A 19,952-nucleotide genomic window follows, 5' to 3' on the forward strand; every position below is an offset into this window, starting at 1 on the left:
TCCTTCCCTCGTCCCCGCCAACCACCATTTGTACTCTGTGGTTCTGCTTGTTTTTGTTTCTAGGAATTTAAGTAGACTAGTCACTTCTTCCACAAGGCCACATGTATATGGACCTATGGGGGCATTTTCATTGAAACCACCACATTATACTCCCTGACCCCTACATAGGCTTGTAACCAGTCATCTCATAATGCAAAAATGCATTCAGTCCAACTTCAAAAGTCTCCATAGTCTATTACAGTCTCAACACTGTTTAGAAGTCCAAAATTTCACCTGAGATTCATGGCAACCTTTTACTGTAACCCCTGGTAAACTCAGACTCCAAAGGTACACCACATACTTCCAAAATAGTGAGGCACAGAACATACATTACCATTCCAAAAGGGAGGAAATGGAGCATAGCAGACCAAAGCAAGACTGAAAACCAGCATGGCACACCACAACTTTGCATCTCCAGTCTGATGTCAAAGCACTCTTCAGATCTTCAACTCCTTTCAGCTTTGTTGACTGCAGCACACTTCTCTCTTGGGTTGGTTCCACACTGCAGACTGGTTCTTGTCTGCAGCTTTCTTTGGCAGATATCACAAGACTGGCATCTCCAACATCTTGGGGTATCTAACACAATCCAGGCTTCTCATTCACAGCTTCATCTAATGGCCTCTCTGAGCTTCCATGCAGGGACACCCCTGATACACACACCTGGCCTCAGTGACTTTCCTTAGAGGGAGACGATCCCTGACTCTGAAGCCAGAGCCATGTGGCCATGACTGAAGCTGTCAAGTTCTACGCTTGCTAGGGCCGGAACTTGGCCTCCATTTTCAATGACATTTGCATTCGGCTGTCTGTTGATGATTCCCTTCACTTCTTAAGCTTTCCTTCGATTCTTTTTCACAGGTTGGAAGCTTATCTTGGAGTGGGGGTCTTGCCCTGAGGTCACTACCACTTCCTTTATTCCATTTAGCATCAGCTTGTCTTTAAACTTTTTATCTGCTGGAGCATAAGACTTAACTCCAGTAAAACATTTCCGGGTGCTTCTTTTCTCTTCAAACTGTACCTTTTATATTTCTCCTTGTCCCCTTGTTCCTTTTTATTGTAGGTCTGCATAAATGATTACTAATAACCACATGACACAGTCAATACTAGGCTGTTTTGAAATCTTCTCTGCCAGCGCTATTAATCCAAAACTCTTCAATTAGCATCAGGTAGGTTTTCAGGACAAGGGCAAAAGCAGCCACCCCTTTTTGCCAAAATATCACAAGAACGATCTCCAGGTACCATATTAATCTTCCCCTCTGAAACTTTTTTTAGCTGGTCCCTAAGCACCCCACGCACCATCGTTTTCCATGCTTCTACTAGGAAAGCCCTTATTAAGCCCTCCTCAAAGCATTCAACTGTTTTTCTAGTCCAAAGTTCCAACGTTTTATATATTTTTCCAACAAACAGTATGGTCACACCTGTCACAGCCATACCTCACTCCCTGTTACCAACTAGATCTTGGTCACTATGAAGAGACACCATGACCAAGGTAACTCTTGTAAGAGAAAGCTTACAGTTTCAGAGTTTTAGTTCATTATCAGCATGGCAGCATGCAGGCAGGTGCTGGAGCAGTAGCTGAAAACTATGTCCTGATCAGTAGGCATAGAGAAGCATGGGGTGGGTGGTGGGGTGGGTGGGAGGTGGGGTGGGGGGAGTCTGGTATGGGCTTTTGAAACCTCAGAGCCCATCCCCAGTGATACACCTCCAACAAGGCCACACCTGTATGAGCTAATGGGGCCATTATATTCAAACCACCACACCAGTGGGTTCCTGAAACTGAAGCCCCTATAAAATTGGCTTTTTTTTTCTGTACACTTACATATATATATTGTTGTTGTTGTTGTTTGGGTAGTGACCCAAAAGTCAAGTTTATGTGATTTAAAATTCCTTGGTAAATAGCTAATTTGAAGTTAAATAAAATAAATATGTCTACACAGCTGTCACTATTAAGTATAACTTAATCAGCTTTATTCTGTTTTAGGCACTAATTAAGCTAATAATTATTCACTACTTTATTTTAATAGCCCGGGACATACTGGCATGTGCCTGTAATCCCAGCACTCCTGAGGCAGGAGGATCATGAATTCAAAGTTAGGTTAAGTTACATAGTGAGACACTGTCTCAAATTTTAAAAATAACAGATGTAATTCTAATCAGGTCACTTACTTGTTTTGGGGGATGTTGACACTCAAACAGGGTTATGTGCATATTGGGCCCTATCACTGAGTTACATTTAGTCCTCCTAATGGAGTTAATACTTTGAACACTCCAATGCGAATTATATTTTACAATGATCCTACAAGTGGTTTTCGTAGTCTTCTTGATAACTTATATTCATACTACATTAGGTAGTAGGTATTTTAAACATACTGATCTACAAATACTAAAATACTAAAATGTTAATTATTGAACATCAGTTCAAAGCTGCATGTTTCTTGCATTTCATTTTTACAGAGAAACTAAAGACCTTTGGATCTGTTGATAAACACTTTGTGCTGTACTGTTAAGCTGGTCTGTGAGCAAACTGATGATGATACAATAGTAAATGGTCCAAAGCAGAGAATGCTAGATACAGCATTATAATAGGTCATAATTTCTATTTCCTAGATATTGCTGGAAATTAAAAGATTACTTAGGGTTATTATTATTATAATAATAATAAGACTGGCTTAGGTAGCACAGGCTGGTCTTGAACTTGTGGCCAAGATGTATATGTGTGTGTGTGTGTGTGTGTGTGTGTGTGTGTGTGTGTGTGTATTATATGCTTTTTCCCCATGTTACAGAACTATTAAATACAAATAAGAAACACTGTTAAACATTAAATAACAATAAAGGCTTTGGGGGTTTGGGAGTGGAGGGATTCAGGCAACAGTCAGGGTCTGGCAGTGTTGGCCCAGTTGTGGTAGGGGGTCAGGCTAGGGTCATCTTGAGAGGATGGGCTATGGCTGCTTGCACAGCCCTCTCAGCTTGGCCAGCAACTCCTGGATGAAGTTCTCTGTGGGATTCCTGCAGGACTCCAAGAATCCCTGGATTCTCTGGCTTCTTTCCTCTTGACTGTTCAATTCCAACAGTTCATAAGTGTTGACTTCATCTGGTATATCTGATTCTGCCATAGTACAGCTCTTCCTGGTGTCCTTTCCACATCCAGCTGCCACTGGTTGTACTTGACGCTGACTTGTGTGCTGACTCATGCACTTGCCGTTTCTGCAGCCTGATGGGGCTGATCACCCAACTCCAGCTTGTTCAGCACATGCTTGCCCAGCTGCTATGCTTCCATTGCTCCTTGACTCTCCATCTCCCCCCTCCCTTTTTAAACCATGTATGTGTGTTGCTGTGTGGGTAGATGTCCACTTAGGCCAGTGCTGTAGGATCCCCCTGATGAGGTTGTGAGTCACTTGACATGGGTCTGGAGAATCAGATTCAGGTCCTCTGGAAGGGCAATAATGATATTAACCACTGAGCCATCTCTACAACTCCAGCCTTGATTCTCTTGACTGTCTCACAAATTCTGGGATTTGATTACATTCATGTGTACCATGTCTAGCCTAAAATTATAATCAATAAATTATCATAAAGTTTTATTTTGGAGAAAATAAAGATTTATGATAACTAGGACAATATGCTGTAACAGAAATTACTATGTGGGCCACTGAAACTGGAAAGTGACCTGGGTATGGGAGGCTGCTTTACTTAATAGCATCCTGTAAGTAGTCTTGAGTATGTCCTTGAGGCTCATTCTTAGTATAGCGAAGTGACATGGTTTATGGTGTTTTTTTTTTTTTTTTTTTTTGGGGGGGGGGATTTTTTTTTTTTTTTTTAAGATTTATTTATTTACTATGTATACAATGTTCTGCCTGCATGTATGTCTGCAGGCCAGAAGAGGGCACCAGATCGCAATACAGATGGTTGTGAGCCTTGTTGGGAATTGAACTCAGGACCTCTGGAAGAGCAGTCAGTGCTCTTCACCTCTGAGCCATCTCTCCAGCCTGGTGTTTTTGTTTTTTAATTTATTTATTTTATGTGCATTGATATTTTGCCTGCATGTATGTATGTGTGAGAGTGTTGTATCCCTTGGAACTGGAGTTGCAGACAGTTGTGAGCTGCCATTTGCGTATTGGGAACTAACCCGGAGTCCTGGAAGAACAGCCAGTGTTCTTAACTGCTGAACCTTTTTTTGCCTTTTAAGTCAGGCTTCATGTGACTTGCTTTTTTCCTTTTTCTTTTCTTTTCTTTCCTTTTTTTTTTTTTTTTTTTTTTTTTCTCGAGACAGGGTTTCTCTGTGTGGCTTTGTGTCTTTCCTGGATCTCGCTCTGTAGACCAGGCTGGCCTCGAACTCAAAAATATCTGCCTGGCTCTGCCTCCTGAGTGCTGGGATTAAAGGTGTGTGCTACCACTGCCTGGCTTCATGTGGCTTTCTAAATCCTGGGATTTAGGCACATACTTCTATTCCCAACTGGTAATTCTGTTTTAAAAGGAATGGATGTAATTTTGTTGGTAAAATTTTTTTACTGCATTTACATGCTATTGAGTTAATTTCATTTGTCCTGATTATTGACCTAACCAAATTTCACAAAGAAATGTGAAGCAAAATAAGCTTGCTTTACACTTTCCTGTCTTTATAACCTAATCTGTTGCTGATTTTAAGGGGACGTGGTTTGTGTGTGTGTGTGTGTGTGTGTGTGTGTGTGTGTGTGTGTATGAATGTGTGTCGAGGCCACAGTTCAACCTCAGATACATTCTCAGGAGCTGTCTACCTTTTTTCCCCCTTACCTTGTCTTTTGAGACAGGGTTTCAGTAGGACCTGAGACTCACTCATGAGGCTAGACTAGCTAGCAGGCCCAAAAGCCACATAGATCTACACATACCATCACACCCAGGGTTTTACATGGTGCTAGAGATTAACCTCAGGTCCTCACGTTTCTGCAGCTTCGGTTTACTGAATGAGCTATCTTCCCAGGGCCTGGAGAGGTAGTTTCTAAACGTATCTGCTGGAAATAAAATAAATCTGCATATTATTTTTCAAGTGGTTAAACATAATTTTTTTCCCGTCTGTAGGAGGAGACTTCACTTTTGCCTTCTGTTGACCTGTTTGCTGAGAGGGTGGTTGGGTTCATGCAGAGCACTTGGACCTATTTCAGCTAACTCTCCTGAACTTTTCTCTGAGTGATTAGTTTCTTTCAACTCCTTTGCTTGTCTACAGCGTTAATACCTTCGCATTTCTATATTTTTGTATATAACTTTTAAGAGAATCCCTTTCTGCATTTACTTGGCAAGAATTGGAGGGGAGTAAATGAGAATCAGTTGTGTTCAGCTGAACTGCTCTCAACAGAAGAAAAAGAATTATTGAGGTCAGAAATGAGTTGATTGAGGATGCTGATAAGTTCATACAGATGAACACTGCCATCATTAAAATGAACAAACTGAACTTTCCAAATCAGGAGTAAGAATTAGAAATACAAAGAAAGCCAGATGTGGTGGCACATGCTTGTAATCCAACATTCAGAAGGTCACATGCTAGAAGCCAGCTCAAACTATATACATAGTGAGTTCTAGGCAAACCTGGGCTACAAGACTCTACCTTAAAAAAAAAAACCTCAAAATTAAATAAATAAATAAATAAATATACCTGACTTAAAATAGTTGTTGGTAAACATTTCAGTTAGGTTTCAAGTATGCTCCTGAAAAGGAATTTGGGTAATGGTTCTTAACCAAGGAAGCAATGTGAATTTAAGGATAGGATTGATTAACAAAATTAAAAATTGTGAGTAAAATGATGAATAAAACTCCTATCTTAAATGGGATCCAAACCCTAGGATGAAATAAACCATCTCCTGCTTTGGGATTTTGGAACAGTCTCTCTCACTATGTAACCCAGTTAGACTCCAGAAGATCTCCCTGCTTCTGCCTGACCTAGTTTGGGATAACTGATGTGCTGCCATTCCCAGTTCAGAAGATCACTTCAACCATCATTTATTTCTGGAAGTAATATGGATTTGTTTGTTTGTTTGTCAGGGTCTTTTATGAACTTTTGACCCTCCTGCCTTCACTTTCCACTTACGCTGCTGTGTTTACTAGTATGAGCCACCATGCCCAGTGTTTGTATTGTTGGGACTCGAACCTAGGGCTAGGTGAGCCCTCTACCAATCGAGCTAGGTCTCTAAACTCCTAGACTGAGGCTTCTTCACTGATAACTCTTGTCTTGACAAAAAATGTTAAATACCAATATCCTTCTCTTCTCTTTGGCATTTGCTAGTTGTTCAGAAGACCCAGTTTTGAAATCCATCTTAAATAATTGTAGCCACAGGAAGTACAAAGACAGTACAGAGGTCTCTTGGATCTTTACTTGTTTTTCTTCACAAACAGGATTCTTTTTATTTCTTTCACTTTTATTTATTTATTTTGTGTGGTGCTAGGGATCTATGCCAGGCATGCTTAGGCAAGCGGTGAGCTATAACCTAATGTGCCCACTTTAGTTTTGGGTTGTGTTTTGTTTTTGAGACAGAATCTTGCAATATAGCCTAAGATGTCTTGGAATCTAGATCATCCTGTCTCAGCCTCTGGAGTGCTTGAGTTACAGCCATGTAACCATGTCTGGCAGAATCTCCCTCCCTCCCTCCCTTTGTGCTGAAGATTGAATCCCTTGGGCCTAGCACATGTAATGCATGCTCTGTCATTGAGCTGTGCCCCTAGTCAGACTCTGTGGTAATTAAAGACTGAAGATGGGAAAGGGTTTGAATGAGTCACCAGTGTCAGAGTGCTGTGGCACATGGAGGATGAAGATATGCAGCATACCACTCAGCTCATGGGGGCTTTTTCAAGCGGTTCTTTAGGAGGAAACTTGTGAGGAAACTTCTGCCTTTTATCTGCACACTGATCCTTGACATTTCCCTTGGCTGAGGCTGCTCCTTGGTTAGCACTGATGTGGGACATAGTTGTTTGCCTTAGTGAAACCTAAGACAACAGTGCTTATGGAAAGTTCAGATTATAATTTTTTAAGGTTTATTATTTATTTATTATGTATACAGAAGAGGGCACCAGATCTCATTACAGATGGTTGTGAGCCACCATGTGGGTGCTGGGAATTGAACTCAGAACCTCTGGAAGAATAGTCGGTGTTCTTAACCTCTGAGCCATCTCTGCAGCCCTCAGATTATAGTTTTATATAGAGAAGATTGAATATTTGTGCCTCCCAGGGGTTTGTGATGAACATTTTCATTGACTGTACTTAAGATACTAGGATTTAAGCTGGGTGGCAAATGCCTTCAGTCCCAGCATTTGGGAGGCAAAGAGGCAGGTGGATCTCTCTGAGGTCAAGGCCAGCACAGTTGAGTTCCAGGACAGCCAGAACTACACAGAGGAAACTGTGTGTTGAAGAAATTAGTTTTGAAATAGACTGCTACTTTATTTTTCTTTGGCAGTGCTGGAGATAAAACATGGGGCCAGGGCTCCACCATTACACAGTATACATGTGTGTTCCAGGCTGGCCTCAGTCATGTGCTCTCCTGTTTCAGCCTTGATAGTCCTGGGACTGTGTGTGCCACTGTTTAGTTTAGTGCTGCAATATAGTCTTAGTAGCCTTTTGGTGTCTTAGGTTAATGACTTTCAAAATTAGGTTTAGTTAAAAATATGTGTCTTGGTGGGGAAGGTGTGGTTGTATGGTCTCATGTATCTGAGACTGGCTTTGACCTCCTGATCATTCTGCTTCACTTCTCAAGAAATACTCATGTCTGGTAATCTACACATACATGAAACAGATATACTGCAGTCATGAGTGTTCTTAGACACAGATTTTGATTTAATCATAATGTGACCCTTGAAATTGGTTTCATAACTAGTGTCTCACTGTTTGTGAGGTAGCAACATGATGAATGAAGACATGTGATCCCTCTCCTTTTTTCTCTAAAAGTGATTTATTTTTCTGGTCACTTGAGGTCATTTTGTAATTATTTAAATATTTTTGGGGCTAGGGAGATGTTTCAGTGGTTAAGAGCGCTTGTGGCTGTACAGTCTAGATATGAGTAATTGGTGAGTAAGATAGGAGAATTCTAAGCTCTACATTAGTAAAATATAAAACTATTTAAATGAAGTAAAGTTTATGCCTAATATTTGTTGATGAGTTTGTTGAGGATTATTAATCCATGAGCTGGGAACTAACCTTATTTTATACATGCAAAACTAAAATGTACAGTTGATAAGAGCTGAAAACTTCACTTTAGATCAGTTGGGTGTGGAGACATGCTTGTTATCCCAGCACTTGTGGGGCAGCAGGAGGATTTGATAAAGGCCAGCTTGTACTACATAGCATCTTCTAAGTCAGCCTGGAAAACACTGTGAGACACGATTTCAAAAAAGAAAAACTTTGAATTTTGTTTAAAAAATAAAATCATTAAGATTATTATGTTTAAATTCTCCAGCCCCAAAGATTTATTATTTTTTAGAGAGGAACATGAGAGGCTTCTATCATTTTTGTTTGTTTGTTTTTGAGACTGGGTGTCCCTGTCCCTCCCCCTCCCCCTCCCTCCCTCCCTCCCTCCCTCCCTCCCTCCCTCCCTCCCTCCCTCCCTCCCTCTCTCTCTCTCTCTCTCTCTCTCTCTCTCTCTCTCGTCTTGGCTGTCCTGGAACTAGGGAACTCACAGAGATCCTCCTGTCTCTGCCTCCTGATTGCTAAACTTAAAGGCATGAGCCACCATGACTGGCCTTAAGCCATGACTGGTTACAATGTTTTCTTATCCAGTTATTCTGACTTTGGAGAGCATTTAAGAGAACAGGAACATAAAAAACAAAGGAAAAACTAAAAACTTGTTCTTAGGGGAAAATTGACCTGTAGAAAACATTTTCATTGAGTTTACAGGGTTCTCTACCTGATTGTCTAGCCTGCTTCTGACCTTGGGTTCTCTGTAACTTTGCCTTATAAGACTGGCATTAGCATCGTCTTGTGCCAGCTGCTACCATTTCAGTGTTTAGAATAATCATGCTGACATACGTACGCTGGCATACACTGAGATTACTTGGAGTATGGTTTCATTTTTATATGAAGGCAATGAATATAATAAATTTAATTTAACGTTTCTTTATTTCAGCCTCAGTGCACTAAATCAGTTACGTTTCTAGGTTTGTCTGAGAAAGTTTTCACTGATGCCCGCTTTTCTGCACATTCCCATTCTGTACAGAAGCTGGGATCGAGGCATAGCACACCTGCTGTATAACTGGTTTTTAAATTGGATTACATTGGAAAATACTTTTCCTTTCTTTTTTTTTTTTTTTGGTTTTCTCTTTGAGACAAGAGGCCTTGCTGTGTTGTACAAGTTGGCTTTGAACTCAGAAACCTTTGTCACACTCTTTCTTGGTACTGATATGTGCTACTCTGCCCTGCTGAAATTATTTCTGAATGTAGTATGTGATTTCAAAAAGTTTGAAACTCCCTGGGGGTAGGGGGATGGCAGTGTGGCAGGCAGCGCTGAGGTGATGATTCAGCAGTTAAAGGCTGCTTTTCCAGATGAACTGGGTTCAGTCCCCAGCACCTACATGGTCCCCAGCTCACAATAGTTTGTAACTCCAGTCCCAGGGAATCTCTTCTGGTTTCTGAAGGTACTTGCACTCATGGTACACATAGATATTCATGAAGCTAAAACATCCATACATGCAAAGTATTAAAAAAACAAACTTTGATCCAGGTGGTGGTGGCTCACGCCTTTTATCCCAACACTCAGGAGGGCAGAGCCAGGTGGATTTCTGTGAGTTCGAGGCCAGACTGGTGTACAGAGCGAGCTCCAGGACAGGCACCAAAAACTGCACTGAGAAACCCTGTCTCGGGAAAACAAACAAACAAACAAAAAAACCCAACAACAACAACAGCAAAAAAACCCTTTGAAACCACACAGCTCTATTCCTGTCAGCATTGGAAATAATTTGAATATCTGAATTCTGTGGTGTTCAAATTGGCCTGGAACTTGACATCTTCCTGTCTTAGCCTCTTGAGTATGGGAATTACAGACAGGTACCACCACCCCTATCTTTTATTAAGCTTTTGAGAGATGTGGAAAATGATTAAATCTAACGTATGGTTGCATTTACTGAAAAATGTTCATAGTTCAGTGAGTATACTACCACATGGCATTTCATATTAATCTTTCTCATAACATAAAGGCCTATTTTAAGTAAAGCTAGCTATTCTGGCATTGTTTAGGGTAACCATTTGGATTATTTCTGGTTTTCTCCAAAATACAGAACCAAAAGAAGTGGAGATTTTTGTTACTTTGGAGGGAGCAGTGGTGTATTTTTGACTTTTATTGTGTAGATAAAGTGGACTACATTTCAGACATTGAGTTACAGATGTCAACTCACTAGCTTTCTTTTGTTCTTCCATTTCCTTAAAGGTTTGGGCCCCATGGGATCCCTGTGACAGTATTTCCCAAAAGGGAATATAAGGATAAACCGGACGCCATGCAGCTCCAAAGTAACACATTCCAAGAAGGGATAGAAGTTAAGCGGGAAGTGAATGGTGCTGTTCCCGATGACCTTTCTCCAGTCCCTCCTCCTGAGCGCCTGTGGACTTCCAAACCACCTCCTCTCTTCCACGAAGGAGCACCTTATCCTCCCCCCTTGTTTATCAGGGACACATATAACCAATCAATACCTCAGCCACCTCCTCGCAAAATTAAGCGACCCAAACGAAAAATGTACAGGGAAGAACCCACTTCAATAATGAATGCGATCAAGCTACGGCCCAGGCAAGTCCTGTGTGACAAGTGTAAAACCAGTGTTGTTGCAGAAAAGAAGGAGATTAGGAAAGGCAGCAGTGACTCTTCTAGGTATGAAGATAAAAAACGGAGAAATGACAGTGTAGCTACTGTGAACAAAAAACTGAAAACTGACCATAAAGTGGATGGGAAAAACCAAAACGAAAGCCAGAGAAGAAATGCTGTGGTGAGGGTTTCCAACATTGCTCACAGCAGAGGCAGGGTAGTCAAAGTTTCTGCTCAGGCAAACACGTCAAAAGCTCAGTTAAGTACCAAGAAGGTGCTCCAGAGCAAGAACATGGATCATGCAAAAGCTCGGGAAGTATTAAAAATTGCCAAAGAAAAGGCACAGAAGAAGCAAAGTGAAACCTCTACTTCCAAAAACACACACTCGAAAGTCCATTTCACACGTCGCTATCAGAATCCTAGCTCAGGTTCCCTCCCACCTCGGGTGCGTTTAAAACCACAAAGGTACAGGAACGAAGAAAATGACTCTTCTCTGAAGACAGGACTGGAGAAAATTCGGAGTGGCAAGCTGGCCCCTAAGCCGCAGTCTCGCTGCACCTCCACCCGCTCAGCAGGTGAGGCCCCTTCAGAAAATCAGAGTCCCTCAGAAGGCCTGGAAGAGGCCACCAGTGAGGTTCAGGACACAAGCGAAGTGTATGTGCCCGGTGAGCAGGAGGATCTGCAGACGGTGGGCCAAAAGGGCAGCAAAAGCAATCTCTCTGTTTACCTGACCCTAAATCAAGAGAAATCTGACTCTTGCAGTGCTTCAGTGTGTAGCATTGATAGCATGGATGATGTGAAATCCTCCAACTCGGAGTGTAGCTCTTCTGAGAGCTTTGTCTTTCCTCCAGGCAGTATGCATGCACCCTCCACTTCCTCCACTTCCTCCACTTCCTCCTCTTCAAAGGAGGAGAAAAGTCTCAGCAATTCCTTGAAAATGAAAATCTTTTCCAAAAATGTCTCTAAGTGTATCACACCAGATGGCAGGACCATATGTGTAGGGGACATTGTTTGGGCCAAGATATATGGCTTCCCATGGTGGCCAGCCCAAATTCTTACCATAACTGTAAGCCGGAAAGATAACGGCCTTTTAGCCCGACAGGAGGCCCGTATTTCATGGTTTGCATCTCCAACAACATCTTTCCTTGCTCTTTCACAACTCTCCCCCTTTCTAGAAAACTTCCAGTTACGCTTTAATAAGAAGAGAAAGGGTCTGTATCGCAGGGCTATCTCAGAGGCAGCTAAGGCTGCTAAGCAGCTGACCCCTGAAGTGCGGGCTTTGTTGACACAGTTTGAAACGTGAGCATGGACAGTAAGGTAGGCGAGAACCGCTGGAGCGGCCGCAGTTCCCTGGCTAGTTAGAAATCCTTTCCACCAGCTAGCTTGGCCAAACTGGAAAGAAATTGCACTCAGTTGGCTTTTTATACTTTATATAGCCATTTTTAGACTAAGAAGCTGAAAACTGAACATGCTGTCAAATTTTCTCTTAACGAACTGAGATTTTTAGCAGTATTTTCCAGTTTTGAAATCTAAAACCATCCTAAGGCACAGAAGCCATAGCCTCAAATGAAACTGAATTTTTGCAGGGACTGTTAATTGCCATTTTGTACCTATTGTATATATATATACACATATATAAACTATTACCTGTCACCATGTGACAAGGGTTGCATATGTGGGGTTTTAGTAAGGGCCGGTGAGCTGGGGGAAACAGTGAATATTTAATGACTACTTGTTTAATAATTAGTGAACACTTAGACTTTCTATGCACATAATGGTATAAAAGTTGATATTGGGTGTTTGACAAACTGAGATGCTTGCTATGACAAATTGGGATGCTTGCCGTTTAGTTATAGACCAGGCTGTACATATTGTCCAGTATTTAGGGTTAAAACTATTAAGACTGAACAGGCTTGAGTCACCACTCTTGTCTAATGGGAACATAACAAACTTCAGACTTTTGGTTGGGAAGTTTAGATAGGTTTTGTTTGGGGTATGTGAATAATTGAGTGCACATTTGGTCAGATTTCTCCTGACTGGCTGGTCCTAAATTTTTAGGACAGAGCCTTAGTAATTTACACTTTGTGAATTAATGTCATGTGTAATTGTTGCATTTTGGATGTACCTAATTTGATAATTTTTAAGAAGCATTTCCGTTTAAGGTAATCTGTTTGCAGGTCAGAAAATGAGAAAAATGTAATTGTGTAATGCATTGAAATGTAAAAAAAAAAATGCTGTAAATAAAATGAACTAAATCCAAATTATTTGTGTGTGTTTCTCAAAAAGCTTTGAACAATTTCAAAATAGTAGAAAATTATTCTTTGTAATAGTGATTAGAAAAGGTGAGAAATCAAATTTAGTTTTCTATTTGCCCTATCGGAATAATATCTGAGAATAGGTAAAATTCAGATAGCAAGAGGCTCTGTAGTAATGCCTTCTGATGGAACTCTAGTTCCCACCGACCTCTCAGGAATGCTTCTTAATTTTCTTTTTCAATTTTAGCCTTCATAAGCGATCACATGCTTTAAAAAAACGAGGTAATCGAAGTTGGTCTGCTCTGTTTGGTCTTTCGCCTCAGATAGCACTGCCTTTGGGGCTAGTGGTCCTACTGAGATGTGCTTTTGAGAGAGCCTCACTCTGTCACTCTGGCTGGCCAGGCTGATTAAGCTCAGAGTCCTGACTGCCTCTCTGTCTGCTGCCTGCCTCTGTGTCTGCCTCCCCGTGTTGGAAAAGTAGTCTGCCTGTGGAGGCAAGCGACTCTCAGAATTAAGTTACTTCCAAGCTTTTTTTAATTTTTGTTTTTTAAATTTGATATAATTTCAGTTTGGTACTTAATTGAAGTATAAAAAGGTAATTTTTTTGTGGATTTCTAAAGTAATCCGATATGAGATATATTAGTTACTAAGGAATTAATAATAAAGATTAATGAAATCTGGAAATTAGTTTCCTTAAGCTTGATACCTGATTATTTTAGAGTTTTTTGGGGGGGAACTTAGTCAATGCTTTTTGATTTTTAATAAACACACAATTAAAAAAAGATGCATATTCTTTCCTGCAAACAGATACTGTTTAAAATGATCTGATTATGAAAGGATGAAAGTTCACCATATGATGGAGGGCTTATAAGGGGAAATATCTTTCTATTTTCCGAATATTTGTTTTAGATTAAAGTACTTATTTATTTGAGTATCTTTGAAAAATTTACTTAAGCAAGAGTCACCTAAAAGGTAATTTTAAAGTTTTGTGTAGTGATCTGGGCTGTTTTGTTGTATTAGTGATTTTGAAAGTAGGTGTTGTTAATACAGTTAGATGCTTTGGGAAATGTATCTTTATGGTGTAAACCATTTGTGCTATTTCAGAAGCTACAAGGGAAATAAAATCTGTGTTTATGGAGTATAGAAATAACATTCAGCTAGGTGTGGTGGTATGTTCTATCATCAATCCTAGCATTTGAGAGATGGAGGCAAGAGGATTTGAGTGAGTTTGAGATCGCCCAGGCTACATAATGAGTTCTTGGTCAGAATATAAAGTACTTTGCAGTGTGTGCTGGTGCACATCTTTAGTCCTAGAAGACTGATCATGTCTCTGAGTTTGAGGCCAGCCTGGTCTACAGAGTGAGTTCTAGGCTACATAGTGAGAGACATAAAAAAAATATTTCAGTAGAGTTTTCCAAGCAGAGTGACCTAATGCTAGTGGAGATGTGGCTAATGCTAGTGGAGATACAAAGTTTTCTCTGAGAAGATAAAGGGTACTTTCTGTATAGTGATAACCCAAGTGGGCGTTTTTTTGGTTTGGTTTGCTTTCTCTCTGCAGAGAGAAAATTGACTTAGACAAATCTCCAGGGTAAGAAAACTGGCTAAAAGACAAGGATGAGCAAGGGCAGAAACCAAGTGAGAAAGCTGTAAAAATGGTCTGTACAGTTGTGTAGCTTGGTCTGTTTGTGGGGCCCAGCAGTGGGATCAGGACCTGTCCATGGCTCATGAGCTGGCTTTTTGGAACCTGTTCCCCATTCAGAGATGCCTCATGGAGGGGGGGGGGGGGTGGGGTGGTGTTGGTCCTGCTTCAGTGCAATCTGACATGCTTTGTAGACTCCCATGGGAGACCTGCCCCTTTCTGAGTGGAGGAGGAGTGGATGTGGGGATATGTGGGATGTGGGGGGAGGGAAAGGGAAGAGAAGAGGGAGGAGAAAAAAATTAAAATGCTGTCTTTAGAAATTTAAAACCTCAAAGCTATGCTTTTCTTTTTCTTTTTTAGAATTTGGCAAACAGGAAGTACCCTGATCTTTAGAAGAGAGGTGTATTCAATTCTAGTTTATTCCCATAGAACAAGAGACCTGTAGGAAAGTCTTGTGAAGGAGTTGGGGAGACTAGGATCACTGGTCTGAAATCTGTGACTTGGTTTGTTCCTAAATGTTTTGTTTCATGTATTCCAGGCTGGCCTCCAACTCACTACCTTCTGCCTCACCTCTTATGCTGGGATTCCTTGTGTTCACCACTACACTCAGTTTATGTGATGATGGGGATTGAGCCCAGGTTTTTCTTCGTACTAGCCAGGCATTCTACTAACTGTTAGTTGATTCCCCACCACCACCACTCACCCCCCCACCCCAAACCCCACCCCGCTTCCCAGCTGCAGTGGAACAGGGACAGCAGTGCTCGGCCTCTGGTCTCAGTGGCCATACTGCAAACAAGGATCCTGCTCACACCTGTATTTAATGCCATGTCTTTCCATTTTGTGTTTCTTTTCATGTTTATATTTACCGCTTCAGATGTCCCTGGGTTTAGGGGAGAAGGGCTGTTCTGTGGCACTGTAGCACAAGAAGGCTGTGGATTTTGGCGCTCTTACCCTGTGAGGAACACATCCCGAACACAACAAATCCACAGAAGAGCTGTTTATTAATATAGGATAGGAAAAGACAGACGTGACAGGCCTGTATGAAACATACATGTGGTCAAGAGAAAAGGAAGAGAGGAGAAGAAGAGAAGAGACCTGTGCAAAATAGCGCCAGCTTTTTAAAGAGTGAGCCGCCCATGCATACAGGATCGCATGTGGCTACTCCACGCATGCGTGTAGATTACATGGCCTCGGGCTTTACGCAACCATGCAAAGCCACGGAGTCCTAGTCACTCGAGATGTTTTGACCCGGAAATGGCTATTTTGAACCGGAAATAACTAGGCGGTCCTCCAGGCAAGCCCAACCGTGTGGGCATGTTGTGACTTCCTATCACTAACAGCTTCATCATCTCCAGTCTCCTAAGTGGTTTTGACGGATTTTTCTTTTTCTTAAAGTTTGGAGCAGAATCTTACTACATAACCCGGCTGGCCTTGGGCTCTTCTGTTTTGGTATTATAGGTATTCACCAACACATGTGGCTGGCAACACAATGTTAGTGATGGTGATTGTGGCTTAGTACTAAGTGCAGTAAACAGGAATTTCGGGTTGAAGACATTGTAGGTAGGCAACATGGGACTGATACTAAAATCAGCTTAGATGAATGTCTTAATAGGTCAGAGTTTTAACCCCATTAAGAGAGGCTGTGCCCTTCTAAAGTTGGTTATTGAAGAAAACATATTCAGACATTGCAAAGGACCAGTTTTTCTTTATACTGAATAACTGAGCAGAAATCAGAAATTTAAAGTATACATTTAAAGTTAGATTTTTCTCATCTAATTTGTGAATGTTCTATGGTTTGTGCTGAATTGGTAGTACACTGACATGTCTAGAAAAGTTAGTAATGAAGGTTTTAGTTTAGGGATTTATGGTAAGTGATCCTTTCCAATAAAGATTTGGCCAGAGACAGTGAAGGTAATTTTCTTTCTTTCCTTTTTTATAATTTTTTGTTTTCTGTTTTTTTGAGATAGAGTCTCTCTGTGTAATCACCCAGGCTGTCCTGGAACTCATTCTATAGACCAGGCTGGCCTTAAACTCACAGAGATCTGCGTGCCTCTGCTTCTCAAGTGCCAGGATTAAAAGCATGCACTACCACCACCTGACTGTGAAGGTCTTATTCTAAGGAGGAACAAATTCAGTTTCGCTTTGGGTCTGTGCTAATATAGCTATTGACACTCTAATGTAAATATCCGGAATTGAGAGCTACCGTTGGGCTGGTACATTCCATTTCCTGCAAGCCCTAGTAAGTGGCCAAGCTGTGTTTACTATTTCCACCTGGCACTGTGCTTCTGCAGGTTGTGTGCGATTACTGTATTCAGGCCTTCATTCAGCCACAATTGCAGTAATTAAAAAGTCACAGGGAGGCCGGGCGGTGGTGGTGCACGGGAGGCAGAGGCAGGTGGGATCTCTGTGAGTTTGAGGCCAGCCTGGTCTACAAAGTGAGTTCCAGGAAAGGTGCAAAGCTACACAGAGAAACCCTGTCTTGAAAAAAGCAAAAAAAAAAAAAAAAAAAAAAAGTCACAGGGATAAGTGATTTATTATAGTTTTTGCAGAGTATTTGGGTATTTTGTCCATGATAATTGAGTCCATAGTCAAAAAGGGATACCATTTCAATTTGTCTTTGTGATGCTCCCCAACAGGGATTTCCCCCTTTCCCCTGTGTCTTTAGTTAAAAATAACTTTGTCTTATTAAAATGAATTATAATTTTATACATATTTAAATAGACATGACCTAAAATTTACCATTTTGGGGGCTGTTTGCTTCTTAGAGGATTTTGTTCTGTTGGACAGGCAGTGTGGTCCTTCCTCCTCAGTTATTTGAGTATTGGGATCCTAGGCATGAGCCACCATACCAACTGTAAAGTTTTACCTTTTCCTATTCGTTAGATAGGGTCTCATTGTGTAACCTTGCTATGTAGAGCATATGTGGCCCCTGCCTTCCATCTTAAAACCATTTTAATCGTATAATTAAAATAATGTGTGCGCGCGCGCATGTGCTGCCACGTGTACAAATGCCTTCAGAGGCTAAAAGGGTGTTAGAACCCCTGGAGTAGGTCGGTGTGAGCCACCTGATGTAGGTGCTAGGAAATGAATAGGAGCAAGCCTTTGGAATGCTAAGCCAGCTCCTCAGCACCCAGTTGCACAGTTTTAAAAGGGGTTAAGTATGTATTGTGTGACCATGACCACTGTCCATCTGTAATCTGGATGTTTTTCTTTCTTTCTTTCTTTCTTTCTTTCTTTCTTTCTTTCTTTCTTTCTTTCTTTCCTTCCTTCCTTCCTTCCTTCCTTCCTTCCTTCCTTCCTTCCTTCCTTTCTTTCTTTCTTTCTTTCTTTCTTTTTTTGTTGTTGTTTCTCATTTTGGTTTTTTGAAACTAGGTCACTCGAGCCCAGGCTGGTTTCTAGCTCAGGACAATCATTGCCTGAAATGCTGGAATTTCAAGAGTGGCTTTTAATTTTAAATGTGCTCAGAGTTGGTACCAGGAATGCTTGCTTCCAGTACTCCTTGCTGTGTACTTGCAGTCCTGTATGAGGAGATTCTCTAGCTGACCGTGCTAATATGCATTATACTTAATGCCTTAGTAAAAGTTAGGTGAATTGATACGACTACATTTACCTATTAGTTAATTTTTAATTAAAATTATCTTCTTCAAATAGTAACAACTGCTTGGATAATTTTTGTGAATAATGGAGCCATTTAAATGACTTTGATAATGATGGAGGTTGCACAGCTGGGTCAGCAGATGAAAGTGCATACTGTACCCAGAACCCACATCAGGCAGTCACAGCAACCTGTAACTCCAGTTCCAGGGTACGTGACACTGACTTCTGATTTCTGAAGTATCAGGATTGCAGGCCTGCACTACTGTGCCCAGCTCTAGAGATGTGAAGACATGGATCTGTCTTAGAAGAAAAAAGGAAAAAAAGGCCTCATGATTTCTCTACAACGAAAGCCAAGTCCTTCATAGCTGGAGTATATGGGGCATGTTCTCTCCCCACCCCTTTCTTTGCATTTGTGTGTGAAAGTATGTTAGGGTTCTTGTTTGAAACAAGGTCTCATATAGCCTAGGCTGGCCTCAAACTTGACATTCTCTTGTCTCTGCCTTCTGTCTCTTACGCCTGAGTGTTGTAATTACAGGCATGAGCTAGCACACTAGGCCTGGAATGGTGGGCTTTTATGCTTATACTTTTTTCAAGAAGAAAAAAAAATTATGCTGGGTAATGGTGGCATACACCTTTAATCCCAGCATTCGGGAGGAAAAAGCAGGCCAGCCTGGTCTACAGAATTCTAGGAGAGCCAGGGTTCTTCAAAAACAAAGCATCAGGGTTGGGGATTTAGCTTAGTGGTAGAACGCTTGCTTAGCAAGTGCAAGGCCCCGGGTTTGATCCTCAGCTCAAAAAAAAAAAAAACAAAAAAAACCATCAAATTGTATTGTATGGTAAATTTTAGCCAGAGTGTCTTTAACTGTTCAAGGTATTTTACAACCATTGTTTCTTATTTAACACTCATGTAAGATTCTCTTAGAAGCTATTGAAGAAGCCTGGAGTGGAGACAGGAGAATCCTAATCTAAGGCTAGCCCAGGCTACATAGTAAGACTGACTGACTTTGTGTGCCCCCATAAAAGCAAAACCAAACCAAACTATTGAAAGCCCGAGGAACATATTTTCCTCCCTCTGGAAAAATGAAATGGAAGCTTTTTGTTTGTAACTTACAGAGGTTGTTGATGTAGAAAAGTGAGCGTGCCATCCAGATGTGACTAAAGGAGCTAGTAACAGTTGGATTGCTAACAGTTTGCCATCAGCCGTGCTTGACAGCAGGCCGTTCTCAAACAAAGAATATTGCCTTCCACTTTTTAGGCACATGTTTAAAAGTGAGCTCTCGAGCCAGATGCACTAGCCTGCTTTCAATCTGTTACTTACAAGCAGTGCAGTCTTAGGCAGGTTACCTCAGTGTCATCATCTGTGAAATGGGCAGAATGAGTAGCACCACCTCAGAATTTACATCTTTAAAGCAATAGAAGAGAGCCTGGTCCAAGGCCTGTGTAAATACTGTTCATATTACCAGCCACTTGTGTGTAGCAGAGAAACTTCATTTTGGTAGCTTTTAACACTATCTGTTAAACATTGTATACTTAGAATAAGTGGAATGTTTTATTAAGTTTTTTATAATAGCACTATTAATCACAATAGCTAGAGGTAGCATAAACTCCCTGGGAGTTTGGGTGGTTTTTGTTTTATTTTGAGATTGGCCTTGAACTATTGACTTGCTTTTACCTCAGAGT

At 41.1% G+C, this 19,952-nt stretch overlaps 1 protein-coding gene across 4 annotated transcripts in view; it reads left to right on the forward strand.

Annotated features, from left to right (window-relative positions):
• Positions 1-19,952, forward strand: part of Pwwp2a (PWWP domain containing 2A) — a 41,223-nt gene that overhangs the window by 12,814 nt on the left and 8,457 nt on the right. For 3 of the 4 annotated variants that reach the window (XM_036194965.1, XM_036194967.1, XM_036194966.1), the window contains exon 2: positions 10,413-11,356. In XM_036194965.1, the coding sequence (XP_036050858.1) occupies positions 10,413-11,356 (944 nt within the window). Of the gene's footprint in view, positions 1-10,412; positions 13,000-19,952 lie in introns of those variants that run through there. The other variant, XM_036194964.1, reaches the window with a different exon arrangement.

Source organism: Onychomys torridus, chromosome 8 (assembly GCF_903995425.1).
Source record: "Onychomys torridus chromosome 8, mOncTor1.1, whole genome shotgun sequence".
Lineage (NCBI taxonomy): Eukaryota > Metazoa > Chordata > Mammalia > Rodentia > Cricetidae > Onychomys > Onychomys torridus.